At 43.8% G+C, this 26,147-nt stretch overlaps 1 protein-coding gene across 1 annotated transcript in view; it reads right to left on the bottom strand.

Moving 5' to 3' along the window:
• LOC137371571 (protocadherin Fat 4-like) overlaps positions 1-26,147 on the bottom strand; it is a 113,166-nt gene that overhangs the window by 52,454 nt on the left and 34,565 nt on the right. Inside the window, exons 9-19 of the mRNA XM_068034410.1 lie at positions 23,080-23,260; positions 20,001-20,251; positions 10,777-15,006; positions 9,114-9,218; positions 8,462-8,769; positions 7,351-7,470; positions 6,643-6,786; positions 5,743-5,893; positions 5,383-5,499; positions 1,989-2,296; positions 427-612 (exon numbers count right to left, since the gene is read on the bottom strand). Of these exons, the coding sequence (XP_067890511.1) occupies positions 427-612; positions 1,989-2,296; positions 5,383-5,499; positions 5,743-5,893; positions 6,643-6,786; positions 7,351-7,470; positions 8,462-8,769; positions 9,114-9,218; positions 10,777-15,006; positions 20,001-20,251; positions 23,080-23,260 (6,101 nt within the window). The remainder of the gene's footprint in view (positions 1-426; positions 613-1,988; positions 2,297-5,382; positions 5,500-5,742; positions 5,894-6,642; positions 6,787-7,350; positions 7,471-8,461; positions 8,770-9,113; positions 9,219-10,776; positions 15,007-20,000; positions 20,252-23,079; positions 23,261-26,147) is intronic.

Below are 26,147 nucleotides of genomic sequence, written 5' to 3'. Positions count from 1 at the left end.
GGTTGATGATGACTCTCTGGTGTCGACAGCACAGGGCATGCTGGAGTCGCAGGGAGAGAGAAGGCAACATCTGGCGGGGATGCCACAGACCATGCGCAGCCATGAGAGGACGATGGGGGAGTCCATCCAGACCATGACAGCTGCCTTGTCCCAAGCAAATGAGTGCATGGCTCCCTCCACTGAGAGGATGGCAACCCTCATGGAGAGCCACATCCCACAGATGTGCGCTGACCTGCAAACCATCGCTTCGGTTAAGAGCTGGATGCAGCAGTGGCTAAGCGAGAGAGGGACCAGGGGCCTGGAGAGTGTTTCTGCTCCTGGTCCTTCTCAGGAGAGCAGATAGGTTCCCACGAGCCTTGAGAGGGAGGAGGAAAGCCAACTGTCCATATGTGGGGTTTCCCCTCAGGGTGATTCCAATGTGGACACCGGCTTCTCAGCCCCTCCGCCGGTGAGTCCAGCTCCAGCAGGCACGACGTCTGAGGAGACCACTGTACTGGTGCAGGAGGCCCTCAGACAGCCGGGGCTCTCCAGGCCTTGTGTGCCCAGAGGATGACTGCCGGTCATCACAGGACAAGGGGCATCCTGAACAGCAGCCTGACTCCAGTCAAGCTGCTAGCGCAGAGGTTGCACAGAGAAAGAGCACCTGCAAGTGGGTAAAAAAGACACAATGACACATATGGATTTTCATGGGTACAACGTATATCTTTTGTTGACTTCTCATTCAATGTGTTTTTCTAACAGATGTCTTCTTTCTACTGTGTTAATGATGCATGCTAGCATGTGCCGACTATGTCTCCTCCCATGACATCATTGACCTGCAGCAATGCCAATGTATGGAAAAACATCATCGCCATGCCAGTATGCATGATGAATGCACTGCATGGGTGCAGTCACATGGGCAATGGCTCAGTCATCTGCTGCCAGTAATAGTGGTGACACAAATGTCACAGATGCAGGAGACTGCCTACCAGATGCAGCACGGTGATGTGTGAGATGGGGAGCATATTCTGCTCCTCAGGTATAGTGGAAGCGCTCAGCAATAAGGCGTTGCCGAGCATCCCTTGCTCTTTGCTCGCCCTGTCTGCGATGCCTCCATGATCTCCCTCTTCCCATGTGGGTATACTGCTGCAGCTTCTCTGCGTCCTCATCGTGTGAGCATGTCTCCTGCTCGTGTCTCTACTTTTCCTGCAATGCCTCCCCCCTCTGTATTGTAAAGTTGCCCAGAGCACATACACAAAATGATGCGCGCTACCCTTTCTGGTGAGTACTGTAGGGCCCCACCCAATCTCTCCAGGCAGCGGAAGCACAACTTCAGCATGCCGATGGCCTGCTCGATGGTAGTTCATGTCGAGCCCTGGCAGATGTTGTATCTCTCCTCTGCATCACTGGTGGGGTTTCTCACTGGTGTCAGGAGCCATGTCTGCAAGGGGTAGCCCTTGTCCCCAAGACGCCACCCCTGGATCTGAGCTGCTGCAGTGAAGAGCATTGGCACCTGGGACCGTTACAGGATGAATGAGTCATGGAAGCTGCCAGGAAAGCGGGGACACACTTGCATGAAGCGTTTCCTGCAGTCCCAGACTAGCTGCAGTTGAGTGAGTAGAAGCCCTTTCTATTCAGCCATGCAGCTTCTTGTCCGACTGGAGCCATGCGTGCAGTGGGTGGTCCCTTGCATCTGTGGGACTCCCGCGATAGCCCCAAATCTGACAGCCCTTTGGGCCTGACTCTCAGGGTCTATCCTGAAGCACACATAGTCACCGGTCCTCCTGTACAAGGCATCGGTGACCTCCCTGATACAGCTGTGCACTGCTGACTGTGAAACGCCACACAGGTCACCAGTGGATCCCTGGAATGATGCGGAGTTGCAGAAGGTAAGAGCCGTGGTGACTTTGAGGGCCACAGGGATTGGGTGTCCAGCAAACCTATTGGCTATAGGTCATCATTCAGCAGGGCACAGAGATGTGTCATCGCCACTCTGGAAATCCAATCACCTCTGACACTGGCACTCCGACATCTGCAGGTATGTCATGTGTGACCTGTAGACCTGCTGTCTTCTCAGGCCTCGAAAGTGCCTTGGTAGCTGCTGCTGCTCCCTTCCATGAGCTTCCACCTGGGCTGTGCCTGCCTGTTAGTTCGGTTCTGGTAGATATGGCTCCTCTCGGAACTTGGCTCAAGAAAGACAGGATGGACGAGCCCCAGCTGAACGCTGCAGGTGAACTCGGTGCCTTCAGTGGATCAATGGCACCTATCAATGCAGATAGTGATGTACATTGGTGCTTCAGCTGCGTTCCATCATCACCTATATGGTGATACGAGCTTCGCATGAAAGCGAGACAGCATGAGCACGGTCATGTTATGGACGTTGTGAGGATACAACCAACGGCCACATGACCTTTGACCCCAGACCATTTTTGGCACGTACCCCACACAGAAGAGGTCATGGAATGCTCTTGCTCCCCTTCCCCAAACAATGTTGGCCGAATGCAGCAGACCCCTTCACCACCATGCCAGGTGAGAGTGACTGCCCTTGACATCAAGGCAGTATTTGACCGAGTATGGCATCAAGGAGCCCTAGCAAAACTGGAGTCAATGGGAATCAGAGGGAAAACTCTCCGCTGGTTGGAATTGTACCTAGCGCAAAGGACGATGGTAGTGGTTGTTGGAGGTCAATCATCACAGCTCCAGGACATCACTGCAGGAGTTCCTTAGGGTAGTGTCCCAGACCCCAACATCTTCAGCTGCTTCATCAATGACCTGCCGTCAATCATAAGGTCAGAAGTGGGGATGTTCGCTGGTGATTGCACAATATTCAGCACCATTTGCGACTCCTCAGATATGAAGCAGTCCATGTTGAAATGCAGCAAGACCTGGACAATATCCAGGCTTGGGCTGATAAGTGGCAAGTAACATTCGCGCCACACAAGTGCCAGGCAATGACCATCTCCAACAAGACAGAATCTAACCATCTCCCCTTGACTTTCAATGGCATTACAATCGCTGAATCCCCCACTATCAACATCTTGGGGGTTACCATTGACCAGAAACTGAACTGGACCAGCCATATAAATACTGTGGCTATAAGAGCTGGTCAGAGTCTAGGAATGCTGCGGCGAGTAACTCGCCTCCTGACTCCCCAAAGCCTGTCCACCATCTACAAGGCACAAGTCAGGAGTGTGATGGAATACTCTCCACTTGCCCGGCTGAGTGCAGCTCCAACAACACTCAAGAAGCTCGACACCATCCAGGACAAAGCAGCTCTCTTGATTGGCACCCCGTCCACAAAAAACATTCACTCCCTCTACCACTGATGCACTGTGGCAGCAGTATGTACCATCTACAAGATGCACTGCAGCAATGCACCAAGGCTCCTCAGACAGCACCTTCCAAACCCGCGACCTCTACCAACTAGAAAGACAAGGGCAGCACTTGCAGGTTCTCCTCCAAGTCACACACCATCCTGACTTGGAACTATATCGCCGTTCCTTCACTGTCGCTGGGTCAAAATCCTGGAACTCCCTTCCTAACAGCACTGTGGGTGTACCTACTCCACATGGACTGCAGCGGTTCAAGAAGGCAGCTCACCACCACCTTCTCATGGGCAATTAGGGATGGGCAATAAATGCTGGCCTGGCCAGTGACGCTCACATCACATAAAACAAATTTAAAAACTGCTAGCGTGCGCAGAGTGATCCCCTTTACATTAGAAGGGCACGGGATCCCTCCCTTATTTCCTGCAGAATTATGTCCCTGTCATCGGAGACCCCCACCCACCTTCAGCAGCTCCGAGGAGTGTCGCTTCGTTGCCGTCAGCTTTTCACGTCCGAATTAAGATCTCAATCTGCTGCCTGAATTGTTGAGGCCTGCATATTAATGAATGGTAAGTATCGATTTACATATCTTAATGTGGGTCTCATCGCCAAGCGGCAGGGGGCCGCCACAGGGCCTCGCCGCCGCCGCCAAGATCAGGATGGGGCTTGCCGGCGCGGGGTCGGTGGCCGTCCTCATTCGTTCCTATTTTAATGGCCCCCCGCCACCGCAGCCGGCATCGGAGACCCTATAAAATCCAACCCAATGTGTCAGACGTCTCCACTTCACTAAGCAAGTGCTCACTGAAATCTGCTACCTGTTGCAGTCCACACTCCAGCCTCACAGCAGGGCGAGGATGGCATTGCCAGTGGCTCTGAAGGTGATTGTGGCCATGAGGTTTTACACTTTGGGCTCCTTCCAGGCTGGAGTAGGGGACGTTTGCAACATCTCCCAGTTTGCTGTTCACGTTGCATCAGGGGGGATACTGAGGCTCTTTATCAAAAGAGAGCTGAATATTTTTCATTCTCTCTTGCCGAAGAGAAGCAGGTGGAGCGAGCCTGAGGCTTTCCGAGGACTGCAGGTTTCCCCAAGGTGCTGGATGCCATTGGTTGTGCACACATTGATTTGCGGGCAACACATGAAAATTCAGAGATGTACCGCTGCAACCAGAAGTGATTCTGTTCTCTCAATGTCCAGCTGCTGAGTGACTATACAGCCCATCGTGCAGCTCAATGCCTGGGATCCTCACAGCAGTTAGAATGCCTTCATTCTGTGGCAGTCTGCCATTGCATCTCCATTTGAGCCACCACGTGAAACCGGAGGATGACTACTGGACGGCAAGGGCTAGCTGCTGACCCCCTGGTTCCTGACTGCAGTGCACAACCCACACACATGTGGGCAGCGTGTATATAATGAAAGCCATGTTGCCACACAAAATATGATACAGCAGCCCATTGGCATGCTGAAACAACACCTCTGCTGCCTGGACTGCTTTGTAGGAGCTCTGCAGTACCTTCCAGAGGGTGTGTCAAGATTCATGGTGGTCTGCTGCATCCTGCACAACCTCGTCATCATGAGTGCTCAGCCCTTGCTACTAGGAATACAGCATGCAACTGATGGGAAAGAAGAAGAGGAAACTAACACATCCCCTTTCTGGACAGCTTGTGATCTGTTCATCTGGCTGCGGTATCAGTGAACGCAACCCAAATTCCCCATTCTACTAATCACCCATGTTCATTCCCTTAGTGCTTGTCTTCCATGTGCCCTTGCCTGCCCCAGTGGTCCTACACAGTGCTACCCCAGTGGTTACAGCATGACTGCAGAAGGCTGCTTACTTTCAGTGGTGGAGACTGCATATGGCTTTGGAGGATGACCTCAAACAGCTCTGGACCTAGAAGGCTCAGCTTTGGACTGTACCATCTCAGCATGGGTGGCAGTAGTCTGGGCTGACTGGCTGAGAGCAAGGGCACTGACAGATTGGCAGTGGTGGGAGCACAAATGCTGCCATCCTGACAGAGGACAGCTTGTTGGTGTTCCACAGAGCCACTGCCACTCCCACGACACAGCACCTCAACAAACCTAGCAATGTCTTGGGGGACAGATTGCTGGACTGCCGTGACACCCTGCAAGCCTCTTTGATATTTGCAGCCATGATGCCAGCTGTCTGATCTTGCACAATTTCAGCCTGAGCTTCCACTGCAGCATACAGACATTGAGTGGGCTTCTGGTTGTGCTGCAATGGAGGCTGAGACATTGGCTAGCAGAAGCTGCATCATGGGTTCACTGGTGTTCTCATGGAGCTGGCCACAACTTCCATGCTGGATAGGATGGGCTGCAATCTCTGCAAAAGGCCCTGTGCCAAGTTGGTGCCAAACTCCTCCATGCTCTGTGACATTGACCACAGGTCTGTCAATGAACTGAGAATTCCAGTCTACTTACCCATCAGCCTTCTTCTGTACGCTGCCGAATCAAAGTCCTTATCCGATCCCTCTGTAGCAGAACTCATGGCAATCTCACCTTCTGGCGAGCTGGCACCTGCGTTACCCTTGTCCCCTGCCATGCCTGCATCCCACTTGTGCCCGGTGTCGCACTAAATATAGAACCCACCTCTAAGCAACCCTCTACTGTATGCACAGTTTCTGAGCTGGTGAGCAAGTTTGAGACTGAGTGACAATATTTCTTCATTATCACTGTCTTCCTGCTCTTCCACCTCTTGCTTTTCCACTGCTCCCTGGCCAGGTGGCAGTCCTTGGGATCTGAAGGGAGAAAGGCACAAGGGTAGGGTTGTGGTGAGGGGAGGGAGGAAAATAAGAGGTGCATGAATATATCATGTGCAGCTTGTAAATCAGAAGAGATTGTGGGATGAGAGGGAAGTGGAATATGAGAAGGAGGATTAGGAATAAGGATGTAGTCATCTTCAATTTATTCAGCTCTACCACTGGCCAAGAACTCAGCAATGGCCACTCCTATGATAGAGCGCACCATCTCTTTTACATGTAACCGTGCTAGTTCCCGCCGGTTAGTTGCTGCTGCCTTTGGTTATGTGCCACCTTGTCCTGCAAGAGACAGAGACGTGTGTCAGTGAGTGTGGTGCAATGTGTTTGGGTGATATGCCTGTCATGGTTGAATAGCTGGCAAAGAGTGCAAGCTGTGTGATGCGGATGTGGCTTGCAGCAGTACTAAGTACATGAAGGTGTGGTGAAGCCATGAATGTGAGGTATGAGTCATGATTGATGGAGATTGTTGGTAGGTGTGTGAGGAAAGGTGGTGAATTAAAGACTGTGTGAGGCTAGAGGTTCAGTTGTAAGGATATGGATTTTTTAAGATTAATTCACTGACCTTGACCACTTGTGTGAGATCATTAAACTTCTTGCCACACTGCATCCAGGTCCTCAGGGTTACTTGCATTGTCTTTTCAGTGTTTTCTGGAGTGGCTCCTTGCCTCTTGTGGGGGTAAAGGACATTTCTCTTCCTGCTCACCTCCTGCACCAGGGCCGCATCAGAGAACCTTGGAGCACAGTCTCTGTCATTTTGCCTCATTACTCAGTGTTCTTCCTGCTCAGAATGCTTTGGCTAGCCACTTTCAGCATCTGTTCCAGCCAGGATGCGCCTCCCCTTTAAGAGGTGCGGCTAGCTTTAAGTGGTGTTAGTCTTGCATGAACTTGGGCCACTGCTGAGGCATACAGTCACACAACAGTTCACTTAGCACTGGGCTGCACACAATAATGATGTAAATCAGCAGGCAGTACGATGCTGCCTGCATCCGAAGGAACGGGCGCGTGTTAATTGCGCATCGTGATCCCATGACTTTTGTTGGGGGCTATCCAGTTTTCCCCCAGTATCTCACCAGTGCCGTCTGCACCTTTCTGGTTTGAATACTGACTTTACTAACTTCAGACCTTAGCTATCTCCCATTTTCTAGTCTGTCTCTTCCGTCCACCTTCTACTTCATTTCCTTTTTGTTGTTGTGTATTTTTGCCATGTTTGTTCACCAGCTCCCCTGAATACTTTTACACCATTTTGTTCTTTGAATGATTTTTTTACTACCCCATAACTGAGGTACCATTGTTTTCCCATCCACTGGTATTCATCTCTTTTTGGCTTTTTGTTTTGTTTGCAATTAAATCCACTAATTGCTTCTTGGTGACAGGAGTCCACATCCTGGCTCTTAAACGCATTAACCCAAAAACTCATGTTAGCTCAATTACAAATATAGCCCTTGATTCAACTATTAATCACAATAGAATTTAAAGTTAACATTCAAATTAATCTGGGTTTGAGATTTTGAATCCTCACCCACTAGAGGGCAGGTAGCACATCACACTTTACATCTTTGGACTTTAGTAACGTCCTTTATTAAAGGCCTGGAAAGCTCAAGAGAACAAGGTGACATCAAGGTTGAAAATATTTTCTCATCCTGTTCGTTTTACGTCCGCCATTTGTATTGTTCTCATCATCCAAAATTATATTAATTCAGAATTTGACTTTGGTGCTCATCTAGTTTTGAGTAATTTTGAGTAAACATCAAAAATTGGAATCTATAACTAGGAACGGGGAGAAGATGCATAATTTTTGTTACCATAACTTTCCTTACATTAATGGTATAATTCTTTTGCAATACACTGCCACATTTTGATGGTAGTCATGTCAATGCAGCACAAATTATATCATGACCAATCACAGCCAAAGGGTACGTGTGGCTCCAGGAAATGGGGCCAAGACCTGCATCAACAGGAGCAGGCTGGATGCTGCAGTTTTTAAATTTTACAGGGAAAGGTGTCAAGAGCCTAAAAATAATGGGAAAAAATAAATTAACTGCAAATATTTAAAATAGAAAGTTAAAACTTTAAAATAAAGTTGAGAATACACTTAACCTCTCAGAAAAAATGGTGTCAAACGTCAGAGGAACAGTTCAGGTTTTGTCACCAAAGTCACTCAGTAGCCAACTCATGTCATTACAGCATGATAATTTATTTAGGAAAAGCCCATTATAAATGCATATGTAGGAATTTATTATGGGGAAAATAAGCCTAAAACGTATGAAATAAACCTGACAACAGCAAGACGAGAGGTTCATACAGCAAGCAAGTGCAGACGTATGATTTTTTTTAACAAGATAGAGGTAGATAGATGTATCATATTGTGAAAATGTTCTTACCTTCCCCATTCTAGTTGCAGAAATCTTGTGAAACTGTCCATCTGCTACTTGCTGGTCAGTTACCAGCCTAACGATTCCATTTCCAAGATTATAGGAAAACTCCACTTTACCATTTACTATTTCCAGTGCAAGAAATTCACCCTCTGCACCTTCTTTGTTGTCATAGTTATATAGGAGCAGGGAATTTTCTTTTATCGTAGTAAATTCCACATAAATCATATTATTTCTAGGATCAAGAGAAGGGAGTTCCATGTAGGAGAGCTCTTCAAACCCAAGGCTGGTTATGTCACATTCATTCCCACTAGTACCTGTTTGGAAGAGATGGGATAAAATATTGGAAAAAATTGTAGAAGGACAAAACCATCAGGCTATTTACATAGGCAATGGGAAAATGTTTATGGCAATGTATTGGAAACATAATCTGCATCCAGTTCCCAATAGCTCACATTACAAAACCAATACTTTGTTAGAAATCACACGCAGGCAGGAAATAGAACAATGTCTTCTGGGGTTAATTCTAGCCTCTGGAACGGGCTGAATGGCCTTCCTTCTGTGCTATGTGATTCTATGATAAATTAATTTTTGACAATATCTACAACTCATCACGATACAAATTCAGATGAAGATAATTTTGATGTAAGAGAGCACTTACCAAATGGGCATCTGCAACTGTATCCATTGGGAAGATTGACACATGTTCCATGGTTCAGGCAAGGTGACATTACGCAGTAGTTTATAGCTGTTTGGCACAATTTACCTGTAACAAACCTCTGTTATATTATTATTATAGAACAATATAGTCTACTCCACTAAATAAATTTTTCTTAAATAACTTTCATGTCTAGAAAACTATATTGAAAGTGAACTGTCTTGAAACTACATAACTATTGTGAAACACTAATGTGAGGTGCAAAGGAGTTGTAAGGTATGAGTTCACGTGTATGAAACTCCATACTGAGAATTTCTGGTCAGGGTGAACATCCTCACAATTCAGGGATGATTAGTATATGGAAAAAGGGGAATGAAGCCGAGAAAACAAATAATGCCCAGACCCCTTTTTCAGACTGCACAGCAGGTGGCTCAAGAGTAGCATTAAGGCCTAACTTCTTGGCTGGGGAATTGTATTTATGAAGAAAAAGAGGTTTTGGAGGGGAGATTGATCGTGTCTGACAAGAGGGAACTATTGAAAACATCAATTACAAAAGGGCCAGGAAGGCGAATAGATTGATCAGGAGTTGCTTGGTAAGAGTATAAAGAGACTAGGAGATGGGTCTAATGACCTTTCTGAAGGTAGGGGACAGATGGGAGAGGAAGTACAGGAAGATAGGATTTCAGCACTGAAGTGCTGGGAGCTGGGAAGTGAGCAGGGGGCTTGGGGAAGATGAAAGGACGAATGGTCTCTATCTTGATAATGAAGGAATTCGTTATCCCCTCACACTTTGTTTGAGGTGAGGATGGAAGAGCAAGAAAGAGAGAGATTTATGGTATTGTATGCCATGGAGAAAGAGCCTGTCCAACCTGATCCTGAAATAGCAGGTGGTTATGGCTGAGGAGAATGGAACAGAGTAGATTTTGCTGTGGTAAAGCCAGATCTGGCAATGAATGGCAAGGTCAGTTGTATGGCAGGTATGTTTGAGCTTATGTCACTGCAACGAAGGTGCGGACTGTACCAAGGACATGATAGAGGAAAGTGATAGTGATTTGTTTTAGTGGGAACAGAGACTTTGAATACATAGGTGAGGAAATGGTTCAGTAAGTTGACAACAGCAGAGGTATCATTACAAGTGAAGGGACAAAGATGAGGGAATTAACAATCTGGGAGTAAAATTGTAAAGGACCTGGGGGAGAGTTTTTTCCATGTGAGGTGAAGGTGAGAAGATGAGAAAATGATCCAAGATAATCTATACAACATTTACATACTATTTGTACTTGAGCATAATGATAAAGTATTTAAATTAAGTACAATAGAATTTACATGCAAAGAAAGAGATGCAATAGGAAAATGTAATGTTAAAATAAATAAGTTTGAATATATTTTCATTCTGGTCAAAGCCTGAACTTACCATTGTGCAAAATTATGTTCCATATTCAAAATTATCATATCATATACAAGATTAATTTCACCAGTAAATATTCTGTGTATATTATTAGTTTTGGTCATCTAAAAATAGTTTAGTTATTGTGATTATTACCTGTATGACTTGGAGGACATATACATAGAAAGGCTCCAGGCAAATTTCGACAAGTAGCTCCATGCTGGCACAGGTTTTGTTGGCATTCATTTATATCTGTTCCACAAAGGGGACCTGTTATACCTTCAGGACAATAGCAAGAGAATCTTCCTGGGTAGTTCAAGCAGGTTCCATAATTACTGCACGGAACAGCCAGACATTCATCAATGTCCATCTCACACAACTGTCCAATATATCCATTTGGGCAAATACAGTTGAAAGGCCCCTTTAGGATGTGACTCAGAAAAATGACAGAAGAACTTTCTAGAATTACAGTGTCTAAGCTGACACCAGTTTGCTTTGTGCAGACAGCACCATGGTGACAAGGGCTTGTTGCACAAGGATCATAATCAACTGCAGAAATTGTGATTCCAATATGAGTCCTAAGCCACTCTTTATGAGCTGTGAAAAAGTCTATTACAATGCTCCTAGATAGATCCTGCCCATTGTTATTTTTAATCGCTGCCATCAAGAGAACTTGATTACTCATGGGCATCATCCCAAAGACATACAGATTTGTGTTATTTTTGCTTAGGAGATCATCAATTGCCTCGATAAAATGCAGATACTTTTTATCCAGAAACTCTTTAATGGAGTGTGCAATCAGAAGAAGAACACTATTGTCAATTGTGGCATTATTAAAATGTCTGTATTTTATATGAATACTGCTGGAGACAGCACTGTGAACATGGTCATTTGCCTTAACTGTGAGATTGAAGTCATCTTCACCTAGCTGTTTTCCAGATAGCAGTTCACAGGTGTCTGATCCTATAGTAAAACCGGTGGTGGAATTGGTTACTATGCTGCAGTTGAATATACCTGACATATCTGGATCTTCTGGCTTTACACTACCTAACTTGCCACCAGGAAAATATTTACCATAATAATTGACTTGAATATAAAGGTTTCTGGGCAGAGGAGGATTGTCATTTTGATCTAGAACAACGACATGAAAAATACTCATTGAAGACATTGGTGGGATTCCAGAATCATGCACGATTACTGGCAAATACAACTCACTTATAAGTTCTCTGTCAATCCTTTTCTTAGTTGACAAAACACCAGCTGGTGACAATGTAACAAAACTACTGGCATTATCATCTGCTAGCTGATATCGGAAAGGCCCCTGATTGGGGGCTAAGTCCAGATCTATGGCATTAAGGGAAATAAATTGTGTGCCAGGAGGTTGATTCTCCATTACATACCCTTCAGTATTAACAAGAATGGGACCATTATCATTAACATCATCAACTATGATCATCAGTTGTGTGCTAACTGTTGCTGGGCTGGCCCCTATATCAATTGCAATAATGGTCAGGTTATAAAATGGTATGGTTTCCCTGTCAAGAGAAGATGCAACAAATATTTCACCGGTTTGTGAATTGATAGAAAATGAATTATTTTTGTTTCCATCTTTAATTTTAATCACAAACTGATTCCATTCTGGAATAGTGCCTGAGTCATCAGTCATCAGAGTTATGACTGAAGTGCCAACAAGTGCATCTTCTCTGACATGGGTCTGATAGACAGCCAATTTAAATACTGGGGCATCATTATCATCAAGTATAGTAATATTAATTAGTGCTTCATCTACATCAAAGCCACGTATTCTTCCAGGATTTTTAGCAAGCACTCGAAGAAGAATGTGACTACCACCATGCAGTTTCATGTTACCAGAAACATCTACCTCCCCAGTCTTTCCATTAATCTGAAAGCCTCTCTCTTTGCTTTCTCCTATAAGTAAGTAGTTAACCATGCCATCGAAACCAAGATCCTGATCAGTTGCAGTCACACAGCCTACAATAGTTCCTTTAAGTGCATTCTCTGAAACTGAAAAATTATACTGTGTTTTAGCAAATTGAGGAATGTATTCATTCTCTCCAGTGACATTAACATACACTTTAGCCAAACTGAATTGATCATTGTCATGAGTGTTAAATGCTCTGACAGTTACTTCATAGAACTGATGCGACTCAAAATTTAAAATTTCTTGCAATGTTATTATTCCACTCTGTGGATTTATAAAAAACACTTCTGGATGCCCATCCTCAATAGCATAATTTATCTCAGCATGGATTCCGGAGTCATTATCTGTTGCATTCACTTTAAAGACTGTGGTGCCACATGGTGAGTTCTCTGCCACAGTTGCAAAAAAGACATTGCCACAAAATGCTGGAGGATTGTCATTGACATCTTCAACTCGTATAACAACATTAACGGAACCAGTCTTCGAGATCCATCCACCATCTTGACCATAAATCTGAAGACTGTAAACAGAATCCATTTCAAAATCTAAACTTCTAACCAAAGTTAGCAACCCAGTAGTGTTTCCAATAGTAAAATATCCTCCATTGTTGCCAGCTACTATAGAGTACATTATATGGCCATTTATCCCTTGGTCAGTGTCAGAAGCAGAAAGACTGCCAATAACAGAACCAGAAGACTGATCTTCAGGAATAGAAAAACCTACTTGTAGAGTAGAAAATTGTGGGGTAAATCTATTTTCTTCAGTGATCACAAAGTTGGCAATAGTATTAGAGGAAAGAGGTGGCGTGCCTTCATCAGTTGCTGTTACTGATACAGTAAATAATTTATTCAGACTTGAAGCTAAAGACTTAGCAACAAAAATCCAACCACTATCCCGCTCAATACTAAAAAGAAATGAACCATTATTTCCAGTGATATAATATTGTACTTTTCCATTTGAATACAAGTCTTCATCAACCGCAGTTAGTTTGGCCACCTTGGTGCCAAAAGCTAAATTCACAGGAACTGGGGTCAACTGTCTGTGTGGCAAAAATATGGGTGAATAATCATTACGAGCTACAATAGTGACTGCCACAGTTGTCTCACTTAGATTTGGTTGCTCACCAAGGTCTGAGGCAATTACAGAAAACTTAATTTTGTTCTGGTCAGTGCTGGAGTTATCTGAATTTTTAAATGAAATGAACTGCTTAGTGAAGATCTCACCAGTGGTTGCATTCACTCTGAAGAATTCATTTGGAGACTGAAGGAAGTAGAAAATGTTTCCATTGCTTTCCAAATCAGGGTCAGTAGCAGATACTTGCAGAACAAATATTTCTTTCTCCTTAGGCTCTGGAATAGTTAGACTGTAAAATGGCTCAGTAAATTGTGGTGAATTATCATTTGTATCAATGACAAATATAGTGACATCTGTGTTTACATCCCATGCTGAATCATTGGCATGCACTCTTAAAATGTACCAATCTGTTGCCTCTCTGTCCAATGGCCTTGTCACAATTAAATCTCCAGTGCTTTGCTTCACACCAAATGGTAGGCTTGCTGTCTGATCTGAAATACTGTAGGTAGTAATAGCATTCACACCAATATCTTCATCTGTGGCAGTAATTCGTACAAGAGTAAAGCCGACTGGAGCATTTTCTACAACATGTGCAAGGAAGATTTGAGAAAACCGAGGAGCATTGTCATTTTTGTCTAGAACAGAGATGATAACTGTGGTTGTGCCTGTTTTGGAGTTGCTTCCTTTGTCTTTTGCTTCAACTGTTAATGTATATAATGCCATCTGTTCCCTGTCTAACATCCGAGCTGTTCTTATGGCTCCAGTGTAACTATCGATCTCAAATACATTATTAGCATTTCCATCAAAAATACTATATTCTAAGAACCCATTCAGACCAGAATCCAAATCAGCTGCAGATACATTACAGATTTTGCTGGCTGGAACATTTTCATATATTTCACACCTGTAAACACTCTGTCTGAATTCAGGAAAATTGTCATTTACGTCTGTAACATTGATGTCTATTCTGGCATAGGAAGAAAATGGTGGTGAACTTGAATCCCTGGCTTCGATCCAAAGCTGGTAATGTTTTATAATCTCAAAATCCAGTGCGTTTTTTATAATCAATTCTCCTGTTAGTTGGTTGACTTGAAACACATCTTCAAGGTTGCCTGCTGCAAGATAAAAGAGAATAGGTCTGGCTTCTCCTTTCTCTTTGCCTAAGGCTCTGACCTTAGAAATCACAGTATTTACTGCTTGATCTTCTGGGTATACATGCACATTCTTATCCACAAATAATTGGGGAAAGTCATTGGTGCTTTGAAACCGCACTGTAATAGTTGTACTGTCCATTTTTGGATCTTTTCCTCCATCGGTTACATTAACATTTACTGTAATATCCATTGGTCCTTTCAATACATGTTGTGCAAAAATCACACCCCTAAGTGGATCAATAACAAATTTGTTTGCATTTGGGCCAGATAAAGAAAAGCGCAAGTCAGCATTCATCCCGGCATCTCCATCCTTTGCTGTCACGGCATAAACAATCGAGCCTGTTGGGAAAGTTAAAGGCAGAGATTCAGTAAAAATATATCCATAATAATACATGCTTTACAATCAAACCTTAAAATCATATTGGTTAATAAGATCGTCCACTGTATAACACAAATTTAGAAAGTCCAACTGAGTTCCCACCACCACCCCACCCCGACTGTTGCAGATAAAACTGGCAAGCTACCATATTACTTTCAAACATCTCATCCCAAATTCTCAATGATTATATTGTTCCAGATTTTCACTGTACCTATATAGATCCCAGACCTTTGTGGCTTTTTCTGTGGGCTCATTCTGTAACGTTGGCAGGATTCTTTGGATATCCAATCTCTACATCCCCATCCCCACCAGATGGTCTGAGGGCTCTCTGCTTCTTCCTTGAACAGAGATCCAACCTGTCCTCATCCACCACCACCCACCTCCGTCTCGCTGAACTTGTTATCACATTGAACAACTTCTCCTTCAACTCCACGCACTTCCTTCAAATAAGAGGTGTTGCTATGGGTATCCACATGGGTCCTAGTTATGCCTGTCTTTTTATGGGGTATGTCGAACATTCCTTGTTCCAGTCCTACTCAGGCCCCTTCCCCAACATTTTTTCCGATACATTGATGACTGTATGGCATTGTTTCCTGCTCTTGCCCCGAACTGGAAAACTTCATCAACTCTGCTTCTAATTTCTACCATTCTCTCACCTTTACATGGTCCATCTCCAGCACTTCCCTTCCTTTCTTCGACTGGGGATAGGCTGTCCACTAATATTCATTATAAGCCCACCGACTCCCGCAGCTACCTTGACTACACATCCTTACACCCTGACTCCTGGAAGGACTCCATTCCATTCTCCCAGTTTCTCTGTCTCCGATGCATCTGTTCTGATGATGAAATATTCCACAACAGCACTTCCAATATGTCTTCATTTTTCCTCAACTGAGCATTCCCCTTCACTGTGGTTGACGGGGCCCTTAACTGTGTCCAACCCATTTCCCGCACTTCTGCTCTCACCCCTTCCTCTCCCTCACAGAACCGCGACAGGGTTCCCCTTATCCTCATTTTCCACTCCACCAGCCTCCACATCCAAAGGATCATCCTCTGCCGTTTTCGTCACCTCCAGTGTGATGCGACCACCAAACACATCTTCCCCTCCCCTCCTCTCCCCTCCCCTGTCAGCTTTCCAAAGGGATTGCTCCCTCCATGACTCACTGGTCCACTCCTCCATCCCCCCCGACACCTCATTCCCTTCCCACGGCACCTTCCCATGCAATCGCAGCAGGTATGATATCCACCCTTTTACCTCCTCTCTCCTCACTATCCAAGGCCCCAAACACTTCTTCCAGGTGAAGCAGTGATTTACTTGTGCTTTTTTAAAATTAGTATATTGTATTCACTGCTCACAATGCAGTCCCCTCTACAATGGGGAGACCAAATGCAGATTGGGTGACCACATTGCAGAACAAATCCGTTCAGTCTGCAAACACGACCCCGAGCTTCCAGTTGTTTGCCATTTTAATTCACCACCTGCTGTCATGCCCAGATTTCTGTCGTTGGCCTGCTGCAGTGTTCCAGTGAAGCTCAACGCAAATTCAAGGAACAGCACCTCATCTTACGATTAGGCACTCTACAGTCTTCTGAATGCAAATTGAGTTCAACAATTTAACAGCATGACTGCCATTCTAATTATTTTTTTTAAAAAATTCTAAGCATGTGCCTGGCTTAAACTTGTTTTTCATGTTTTTGCTTTTGGACAGAGCTGTTCATTATTCTGCTATTAACACTCTCTCTGGACTAATGCTTTGTGTTTTACTACAACTATTAGCACTCCTTATGTCTTTTATTCCGTGACATCTCTGTCATTTAATCTCTCCTGCCCTCTGCCCTATTACACACCTTTGCTTTTACTCTTCTTCACATCCCCCCCCCTCCTTTCACTTGCTCAAAGCCTATTACATTTCTAATCTTTGCTAGTTCTGATGAAAGGTCACAGACCAGAAATAACTCTGTTTCTCTCTTCACAGATCCTGCCAGACCTCCTGAGTATTTCCAGCACTTTCTGTTTTTATTTCTTTGTAAGCTAGCCTTGAAGTCAAGATAACTCTCTGTCAAAGATTTCAGGTCCAGGTACCTTGTGGTGGCAGACTTGCTCCTGCCTCTTATAAAGCCATTGATTTAAGAGGGGATCAGACTCTGAACACTGGCAGTTGTGGTGTCCACCTGGGGTTTCAAGCTGGGATTGAAAGTTGAACCTGAAAATTTGTGCATGCAACTTTTCCTGTAATTTTTTGAAGCTGCCCCCTTTATAAGGTAGATTTTTCTTCCAGAATGAATTCAGCAATCTCTTCCTCCTGAATTAGAGTCATAGAGTGAGACAGCACTGAAACAGGCCCTTCGGCCCACCAAGTCTGTGCTAACCATCAATCACCCATTTATACTAATCCTACATTAATCCGATATTCCCTATCACATCCCCACCTTCCCTCAATTCTCCTACCACCTACCTACACTAGGGGCAATTTACAATGGCCAATTTACCTATCTACCTGCAAGTCTTTGGCTGTGGGAGGAAACCGGCGCACCCAGCGGAAACCCATGCGGTCACAGAAAGAACTTGCAAACTCCACACAGGCAGTACCCAGAACCGAACCCAGGTCACAGTGGTCACCACTGCGCCACTGTGCCGCCCCTATTGTTCAGCTGAAATTTCTGGTGAAACTTCTGAGGGAAGGAAGTGTCTCACCCCATACTTCTAACTTCTACTTCTAGCTTTCAAATTAGCTTTCAAATCACAGAATCTCATCCTGGCACCATGAACTTTAGCAGATCGGTACCGCTGTACAAAAGGACACATTTATTACATTTTTCACTGTCTGACCAAATTGGTGGCTATTACTGGGAATTGAAACTACCCACTGATGTAATTGATAATGATGATAATCTTGCTAAACATTTTAGGAAAGCTTAGGTTTTCAAATGTGTTGTTCCCTTCCAGCTTGGTGCCTATTTATTCCACAACTTCTTGTTTGAATTGATTCAATCATGTTTCTGTCCCTCCCATGCAAGGTCATGAATCACATTCACAATGGCTGTCACTATAGTACATCGTCCCATCTATTCCTCTTTGACCTCTCAGCAACCTTCAAAATGATTGACCACATTATTATCCACCAACACTTTTCTGCCATTGTCTCAGTGTGATTGTTTTCACTTGGTTCCATTCTTAATTATCCAATTATAGCCAAAGCATATTTAGGAATGGCTTCTTTTCCCATCCTTACACCTCCAGAGACCCCTAAAAATCTATCTTTATACCCCTCCTTTCCCTCATCAACATGCTGTCTCTTGGTGTCACCATCCTAAGTCATGCGGGTCAGCTTCTACATGTACACTGATAACTGATGACACTCCACTACGTCTCTCAATGCCTGACTCAATTCTGTCAGACTCTCGGAGCTGGATTTTCAAAGCCTGATGGGGGTGGGACCAGAGGTGGGTGGGCAGAAAAATCACTGCGGGAGAGCAACATGCTGGTTTGCCAGCATCTTCCCGCCTCCAGGTCATTTTCAAACTAGCTGGGCCGGGGGTAGAACGGCTACTCGCCCTCAAGTGGCAGATAGTCAATTAAGGGGCCTATTAAGACTGCTCTCCCGTGCCGACTGGAACATGGCCAGTGAAAGGAGGTGGCCTCCCACTGCAGACCAGGGTCCAGTGCTCCATATGACATTTTTAACACCCCACACCACAACCCCCAACCCTGCAGGCAACTTAGAACTGCGGCCACAGGCCGCCTTATGGGGAATTTCCCCTCCAAAATAGTGGTCTAGCAGCTGTGACCACATTTTAATTTCAATCATTTTAAAAGTGCTGAGAGGGCACCTCCATCTTGAGGTGTCCTCTCTCTCCCTTACCTGCATCAGCAGGCTGCAGCTCCTTCAGTGCTGGGGGCCCTCCTATTGGCCCTCCAGGTTTGACAGCCCGCCCACGATCCTTAATTGGATGGTGAAGGCACCCTCTGGCCATTAATTGGCCTTTCATTCAAAAATCGTGGCATGCGTGTCACGCCAATGCCGTGTGGGGTCGAGACCCAGAAATTATCCTGATGTCGGGGTCCTAACCAAAAATGAAAATCCAGCCTCTATCTTACATCCCATTCTGGATAAGCTTAACATTCTCCAGCTAAGTATTGAGAACACTGAAGCATTCCCTTTGGCCTTCCCATGAATTCCATTCCCTCACCACTGATTATCAGCTTCCCTGGTCATTGCTTCAGCTTTAACCAGACTGTTTGTAATCTTAGAGTTCTGTTTTACCTTGAGCTGCGCTCCTGTCCTCATATCTGCTCTATTACAAAGATAGCCTACTTCTACCTCCATAACATCTCTCATCTCCATCCCTACCTCAGCCTATCCACTGTCTTTGTCACCTCCAACTCAACCATTTTTGGCCCCTCATCTTCTGGTATATCAAATTCACTCACCCATCAATCCCATTTTTGTTAACCTACATTAGTATTCAATCCACCAATGTCTCTGATTTAAAATTTGTGTCCTTGTCTTTAAGTCCTCCATAGTTTTAACTGTCTCACAATTTCCTCCATCCTTACAATTGCTTCTGAATTCTTTGTTCCTCTTACTCTGACTTTTTGTGTCACCCAGCCCCACCCCCTTTCAGTCACTTAGGTCTTGATTTTTGAAATTCCCTGCCTTAATTGCTCTGCCTCCTCACCTTCCTCTCCTCCTTTAAGACACTTTTTATAACCTTTTCTTTAGCTTTTGGTCTCTATTTGGTCAGCATTCATTTCTCACTATACATTTATGAAATGCCTTAACATTTTTTTTTATGTTAAAGGCATTACACAAATTTGTGGTGGTGTTCTTAATTTCTTTTTGAGAAGAGAGTAATATCACAAAGCTGTACATAAGCATCATTAAGGAACTACCAGAGACTGCAGTTGTGGAAATGCCTTTGTTTCATATGAATATGTAGTTCAGCAACGTACCTTCATTTAGAATTGCAGGAACATTAGCAACGTATGGGTCATTCAGGAATTGAGGTGGCTCATCATTTACATCGCCTATTATGATGAACACTGAGGCTGAACTAGACGAGGGCTGTATGTAACTGCTGTCGTTAGCTAGAATGATCAGCGTATAACTTGCCTGGACTTCTCTGTCCAAAGCAGAAGTAGTGATAATTTCCCCACTGATTGGGTCAATAGAGAACGGAGACGTTCCACATTCCATTGAGTAACTAGAAATGAAACGAATACAATCTCAGCAATTTACATTAACATTTACAATAGGTTTTCTGTTCACTTTAACGTCTTCCATAGAAGTTACATTTTCATACAAATTTCTATTCTATAAAGGTAACTGCCTGGATTTTCTGCTGGGATGGGGTTAGAATGGCATCATTGATATAGAGCCTGTTGTAATTGTCATGGTCTAAAAGAATTTGGATAAGCTGTAGGCATTATAAATGTATCTGTTTGAGAATTTGACCATTGGTGAATGAGTAGTGGATTTAAAAGCCTGCAGTAGCTTAAAGGGCCAGGCATCCTCAAATTGTTTTAGCTGCAGGAATCTTTATGATTGTCGTCTACATGCGGGGAAGTATGGGTTACAGGGAGAAGAGCCCCTGTTTTGCAGATTTCAATGTGCTACTGCAGGAGATTAGGCTGAGGAGAAAGACCATCTTGGAACTGACAAATGAAACTAAGAAAGGCTGTCACAGGTCATTGGCAGAGGGTAATCAGGGCAATGAGTGCCAATTGAATTACCCGCATGTGGGTGGATTTCTGGTGGAATGGAACTCCTGCTCACTTTCCACTAATGGCCATTTGGATGGAAAACTCAGGTTAGCTGTAGGATTACAGAGCATTTATGCAAAAGATATCAATACAATAATAACGCAGTTTATATGCATGGACAACGCATAGATTGGATTTCACAATAAATACACAAATGTGATGCTTTAGATATAACAATAAGTAATGAAAGACTATAATCTTACCTAGGAAATATAATGATACATTTGACTACAGAAATTAATAGATGTTTTCTTAATATGAGTAAGCATTAAGCATAAGCAATTAGCCAGCAAGTTGAAGGTTATAAGCAAAGGTTGAATGGTTGAATCAGTTGACTGAATCTGAAGAGATTAAAGGGTGAGTGTATGTGATTGAGGGGTGTGTGTGTATGTGTGTATGTGAAGCTTTAGAAATGAACAAAGAAACCACTTCCAAAGCACATCTTTTGTTGACTTGAACAGCAGCGCGTTGAAAACTATGCCACCCACCCAGCTGAAAGAGAATAATGCTGAGATGCAGGCAATGATAAGAGTTCAATTAAGAGTAAAATTATAGAAATGAATTTCTTGGAACAGCTTCCTCAGTATCAAAATAAGTTTATGCTCCACACAAGCCTCTTTCCACATTTCTTTATCAATCTTGGTGAAAATTCCAAAATACCCCATCTAACAGATTTGTAAATGAGACACATAGGTGATTCCACATATTTTTATATTTTAGACAGATGCAGATGAGGTCAGGACACTTCCCTTGTTTAAATATAAAATATTGATGTGTTTCAATATTTTTAAGGTGATGCAGTGCTTCTTACAAACACACAAACGTTAACTGTTGAGAAGAAACCCAGGGTTTTGGCACCTCAACGTCAGGATCAAACAGGAGTCAGAAGCCCACATTGTTTGGGAACAGTCACTCGGCGGCAGTGATTTTCCCCAAATTGGCTGGGCAGGCTTGCCGTACCATTAAGGACAGTGGGCGGGTTCTTGAAGCTGGACGGCTAATAGGAGGCCCTCCAGCACTGAAGGGGCAGAAGCTTGCCTTTCCAGGTAAGAGAGAGAGAGAGAAGGCACTACTAGATGGAGGTGCCCTTTCTCTCTCTCCAACTTTTTTAACTTTTAAATTTAAAAAACCCTCAGCAATCGGGCCACCATTGTGGAAGGATTTCCCCAGCCTACTCCAGTCATAATGTCCCCTGTGGCTTCAGCTGAGGCCAGACGGGTGGGGAGGCCACAAAGCCTGCCTGGAGCACAGGACCCCAGTCTGCCGCCAGTCGGCCTCTGACAATAGGCCTTAATTGGCCTTCAACGATCATTAAGTGGCAAGCAAAATACTGTGGATGCTGGAAATCTGAAATAAAAACAAGAGATGCTGGAACCAGTCAGCAGGTCTGGCAGCATCTGTGGAAAGAGAAGCAGAATTAACGTTTCGGGTCAGTGACCCTTCTTCGGAACTAGCAAATATTAGAAATGTCAAAGGTTATAAGCAAGTGAGGCGGGGGTGGGGCAAGAAATAACAAAGAAGAAGGTGTAGATTGGACAAGGCCACATAGCTGACCAAAAAGTCATGGAGCAAAGGCAAACAATATGTTAATGGTGTGTTGAAAGTCAAAGCATTCGTGCAAATAGGGTGTTAATGGACTGAAGGTTGAACAGCAGCAAGGACAAACATGAAAAAAAACCAGTTTGACCTTTTGGTCAGCTATGTGGCCTTGTCCAATCTACACCTTCTCCTTTGCTATCTCTTGCCCCACCCCCGCCTCACTTGCTTATAACCTTTGACATTTCTAATATTTGCTAGTTCCGAAGAAGGGTCACTGACCCGAAACGTTAACTCTGCTTCTCTTTCCACAGATGCTGCCAGACCTGCTGACTGGTTCCAGCATTTCTTGTTTTTATTTTATATTATCATTAAGTGGCTACCCACTGCTTGTGGGAAGGTAGACTTGCTGTCTCCGATCTCACCTCCGGGAAAATGGCCCAGGGGTGCGATGGAGCTTGCAAACTGGCACGTCAGCCAGCGGCATGAATTTTCGAGCTCGCTTGCCTCTGTGCTCATTCCCATTGGAGGCTAAAAATCCTGCCTTCAGTCTGCAATAAGCAGAAAGCAGGCAAGATGTTTCATTATTGAAGTTAATATTGATAGGCAAACAGATGGATGGAAAGATGAAGCAAAGGTACCATGATATGAACAGCTCAGATGTTAACAAAGATGTAAAATTTATCAGATGGGTCTCTCTGTGTTGGTCAGCAAAACTGTGATGGTATCATACCTGATTTTTCCATTCTCTCCAGCATCTGGATCAAAGGCATGGATTGTTAAAACCGTTACACCAACGGGGGCAGCTTCACTGACAGTGACAGTGTATAGACTTTGGTCAAAGGCAGGAGTGTTATCGTTGAGGTCATCAACAATTATTTTGATTGTTCCAGAGCCAGTCAATGGCGGAACACCTATAAAATTCAAAAAAGTCTGTCAACATTACAATATATTATCCCATTACTGATAAAATTTAATTAACATATACATTTGTCAGTTTTGATTTTTTTAAAATTTGTTCTCAGAATTAGGGCAATTGATGGCAGGCCTGCCCTTATTGCCCACCTCTAGTTGGATTAAATAGGTGGTGCTCTTCTTCTTAAACTGCTGCTGGAATTCCAGTAATCTGAGCCAATGATGATGAAGGATATATGTCCAAGTCAGGATGGTATGTGACTTGGAGGGAAAATTGGAGATTATCATATTCTCACAACATTGCACCTTTTATTGTATTTGGGGTTGGAAATCATGGAGGAGTGAGCTGATGTTGAAGTAACCTTGGTGAGTTGGGGCAGTGCCTCTTATAAATAGTACCTACTCCAGCCACAATGTACCTATGAAGGGATGGATATTGAGTCCGATGACAAGGGCACCAATTAATAGAACTGCTCTGACCTGGATCAATGAGATCTACAACAGAGACATTTTACTGGACTCTAAACTGAATGTCAGTGAGTAGGTCTCATTTGATGGCATTATTAGTGATACCTTCCAACACTTTACTGATGATTGGGAGGAGGTGGATAGGGTCGTATTATGCCAGCTTAGAGTTATCCATTTCTTTTTGTAAATTGGACATACCTGGGCAATCTTCTGCAATGTTGTGCAAATGGCTGAAACAGCTTGACTGGGGAAGCAGCTGGCTCTGGTGAGCAAATCTTCACTGCTACAGCAGGGAGGTTGTCATGACCCACAGTTTTTACTGTGTCTAATGCACCCAACCTTTTCTTAATGGCATGTAGAGTGTATTGAACTTGCTGGACACTAGTATCTATGATATTGGGAGGCTCAGGAAGAGGCTAAGTAAGATCATCCACTAAGCACTTTTATCTAAAGAAGCTTGCAAACACTGCAACTTGTCTCTTGCACTAATGTGCTGGGTTGCACGAGGGTTGAGGATGTGAATGTTCATGGAACCCTCTTCTCCTGTTAATTGTCTGGTTGTCCACGACCAAGCTTGGCTGGATATAGTCAGGCTTGAGACTATCAATCTAATCACTTAACTCTGTCTGTAGGCTAAACTTGCTATTGTTCGCTTGGCTTGATATTCGTGGTTTGATGTGTCTGAAAATCTGCTCGATCTATCCTGTCATTCATAAAGTCCCGTTCACTCATCACCCCATCCTTGCCACCCCCACAGTAGCTTCTTGACCCCCAATGAATTAAAATCAAAATCCTGTTTCTCTTCTAAAAATCCATGACCTTACCCCATCTTCTGTCTGCAATCTTCTTCTAAATACCCTCTCCAAATGCTCCTTTTCTTTTGTTCTGGCCTCTTATGTACCTCCACCGCCACCCACCCCCCCCCCCCCCCCCCCCACCCCATTCCCCACCCACCGTGTGGCTCCACCAGTGGTGGCAGAGCTTTTAGCTACCTTGGTCATCTTTCCTTAAACACCTGTTTCTACTTTTAAAAACATCTTCAAACCACATCTTTCTGATCAAGCATTTGGTCACCATTCTAATGTCTCTTATGCTGCTTTGGTGTCCGTTTACTTTATACCTTTTTGTGAAATGCCTAGGGATATTTCATTATATTAAGGCAATATATAAATACATGTTCTTTCAAAGATGAAACAAAATAAACTGCATTAATTTATGCAGACAGTCGTAACTTAGGGTCAATTTCAAAATCCTAGAATTCTCCACCTAACAGCACCGTGAGAACACCAGCACTATAAGAACTACAGTGGTTCAGGAGAAGGCCCACCATCACCTTCTCTTTGGAGGTAGAGATGAGCAGTAAATGTGGCCTTGCCAGTGTCACCTACCTTCTGAGAACAAACATAAAAACCCCTCTAAATCTAAAAGCGAAAGCTGAAAATTTATAGGAAAGTCAAAATGATAAAGAATTGTTACTAGTTTAAAACGATTTGATCAGTACCTAAAGTTAAAGTCTTGATAAAGAAACAAACTGCTCCAAACCTAACGCTCACACCTTTCCAGGAGGGGTCATAGGAGCAAGAGTAAGCCATTCGGCCCATCGAGCCTGCCCCGCCATTCAATACGATCATGGCTGATCATTCACTTCAATGCCTTTTTCTCACACTACCCTCATATCTCTTCATGTTATTGGTATTTAGAAATCTGTCAATCTCAGCTTTAAACATACTCAATGACTGAGCTTCCATAGCCCTCTGGGGTAGAGAATTCCAAAGATTCACGACCCTCTGAGTAAAGAAATTTCTCCTCATCTCAGTCCTAAGTGGCTTCCCCCTTATTTTGAAATTGTGTCCCCTGGTTCTAGACTCCCCAGCCAGGGAAAACAGCTTACCTGCATCTACCCTGTCTATCCCTTTAAGTCACCACAGAATGATCCAGAATAGGAACCCTGCTTATTTTTCTTTCCCCTCCTTCACCATCCTTTTCTGTATTTCTCTGTATACAATTTAATTTTTCATGTTTATCTCCCCTAAGTAAATTCCTATTGTTACGACTGAGGCGGGAGGAGTGCACGGTCTTTTCTAGTTCCACTTCACCACAGGTCACAACATATATTTTAAATGTTTACCCAGTTACTGATACGGCCAATCATATACTCTGCTCTTTATCGCAGAATAAAGTACACCAACCAAGTTTCTTTGTTTATCAGTTTATTATGAAACAAGACTTATGCAGTAACGAAGCAAAGCATTAACACACAGATTGAAATACAAATGTACCCTTTTTAAATACCCAACAGGCACATATTCACACACACTGATTAAAGAAAAATAAAGAAATTTTCTCATGCAGAGCTCTTCTACAAAAAAAACCAAAAAAGAATACTTTGGCCAAATACTTGTTAATTCTTGAAGAAAA

Source organism: Heterodontus francisci, chromosome 6 (genome assembly GCF_036365525.1).
Source record: "Heterodontus francisci isolate sHetFra1 chromosome 6, sHetFra1.hap1, whole genome shotgun sequence".
In the NCBI taxonomy this organism is placed as follows: Eukaryota; Metazoa; Chordata; class Chondrichthyes; order Heterodontiformes; family Heterodontidae; genus Heterodontus; species Heterodontus francisci.
This window is presented reverse-complemented; position numbering and strand designations above follow the sequence as displayed.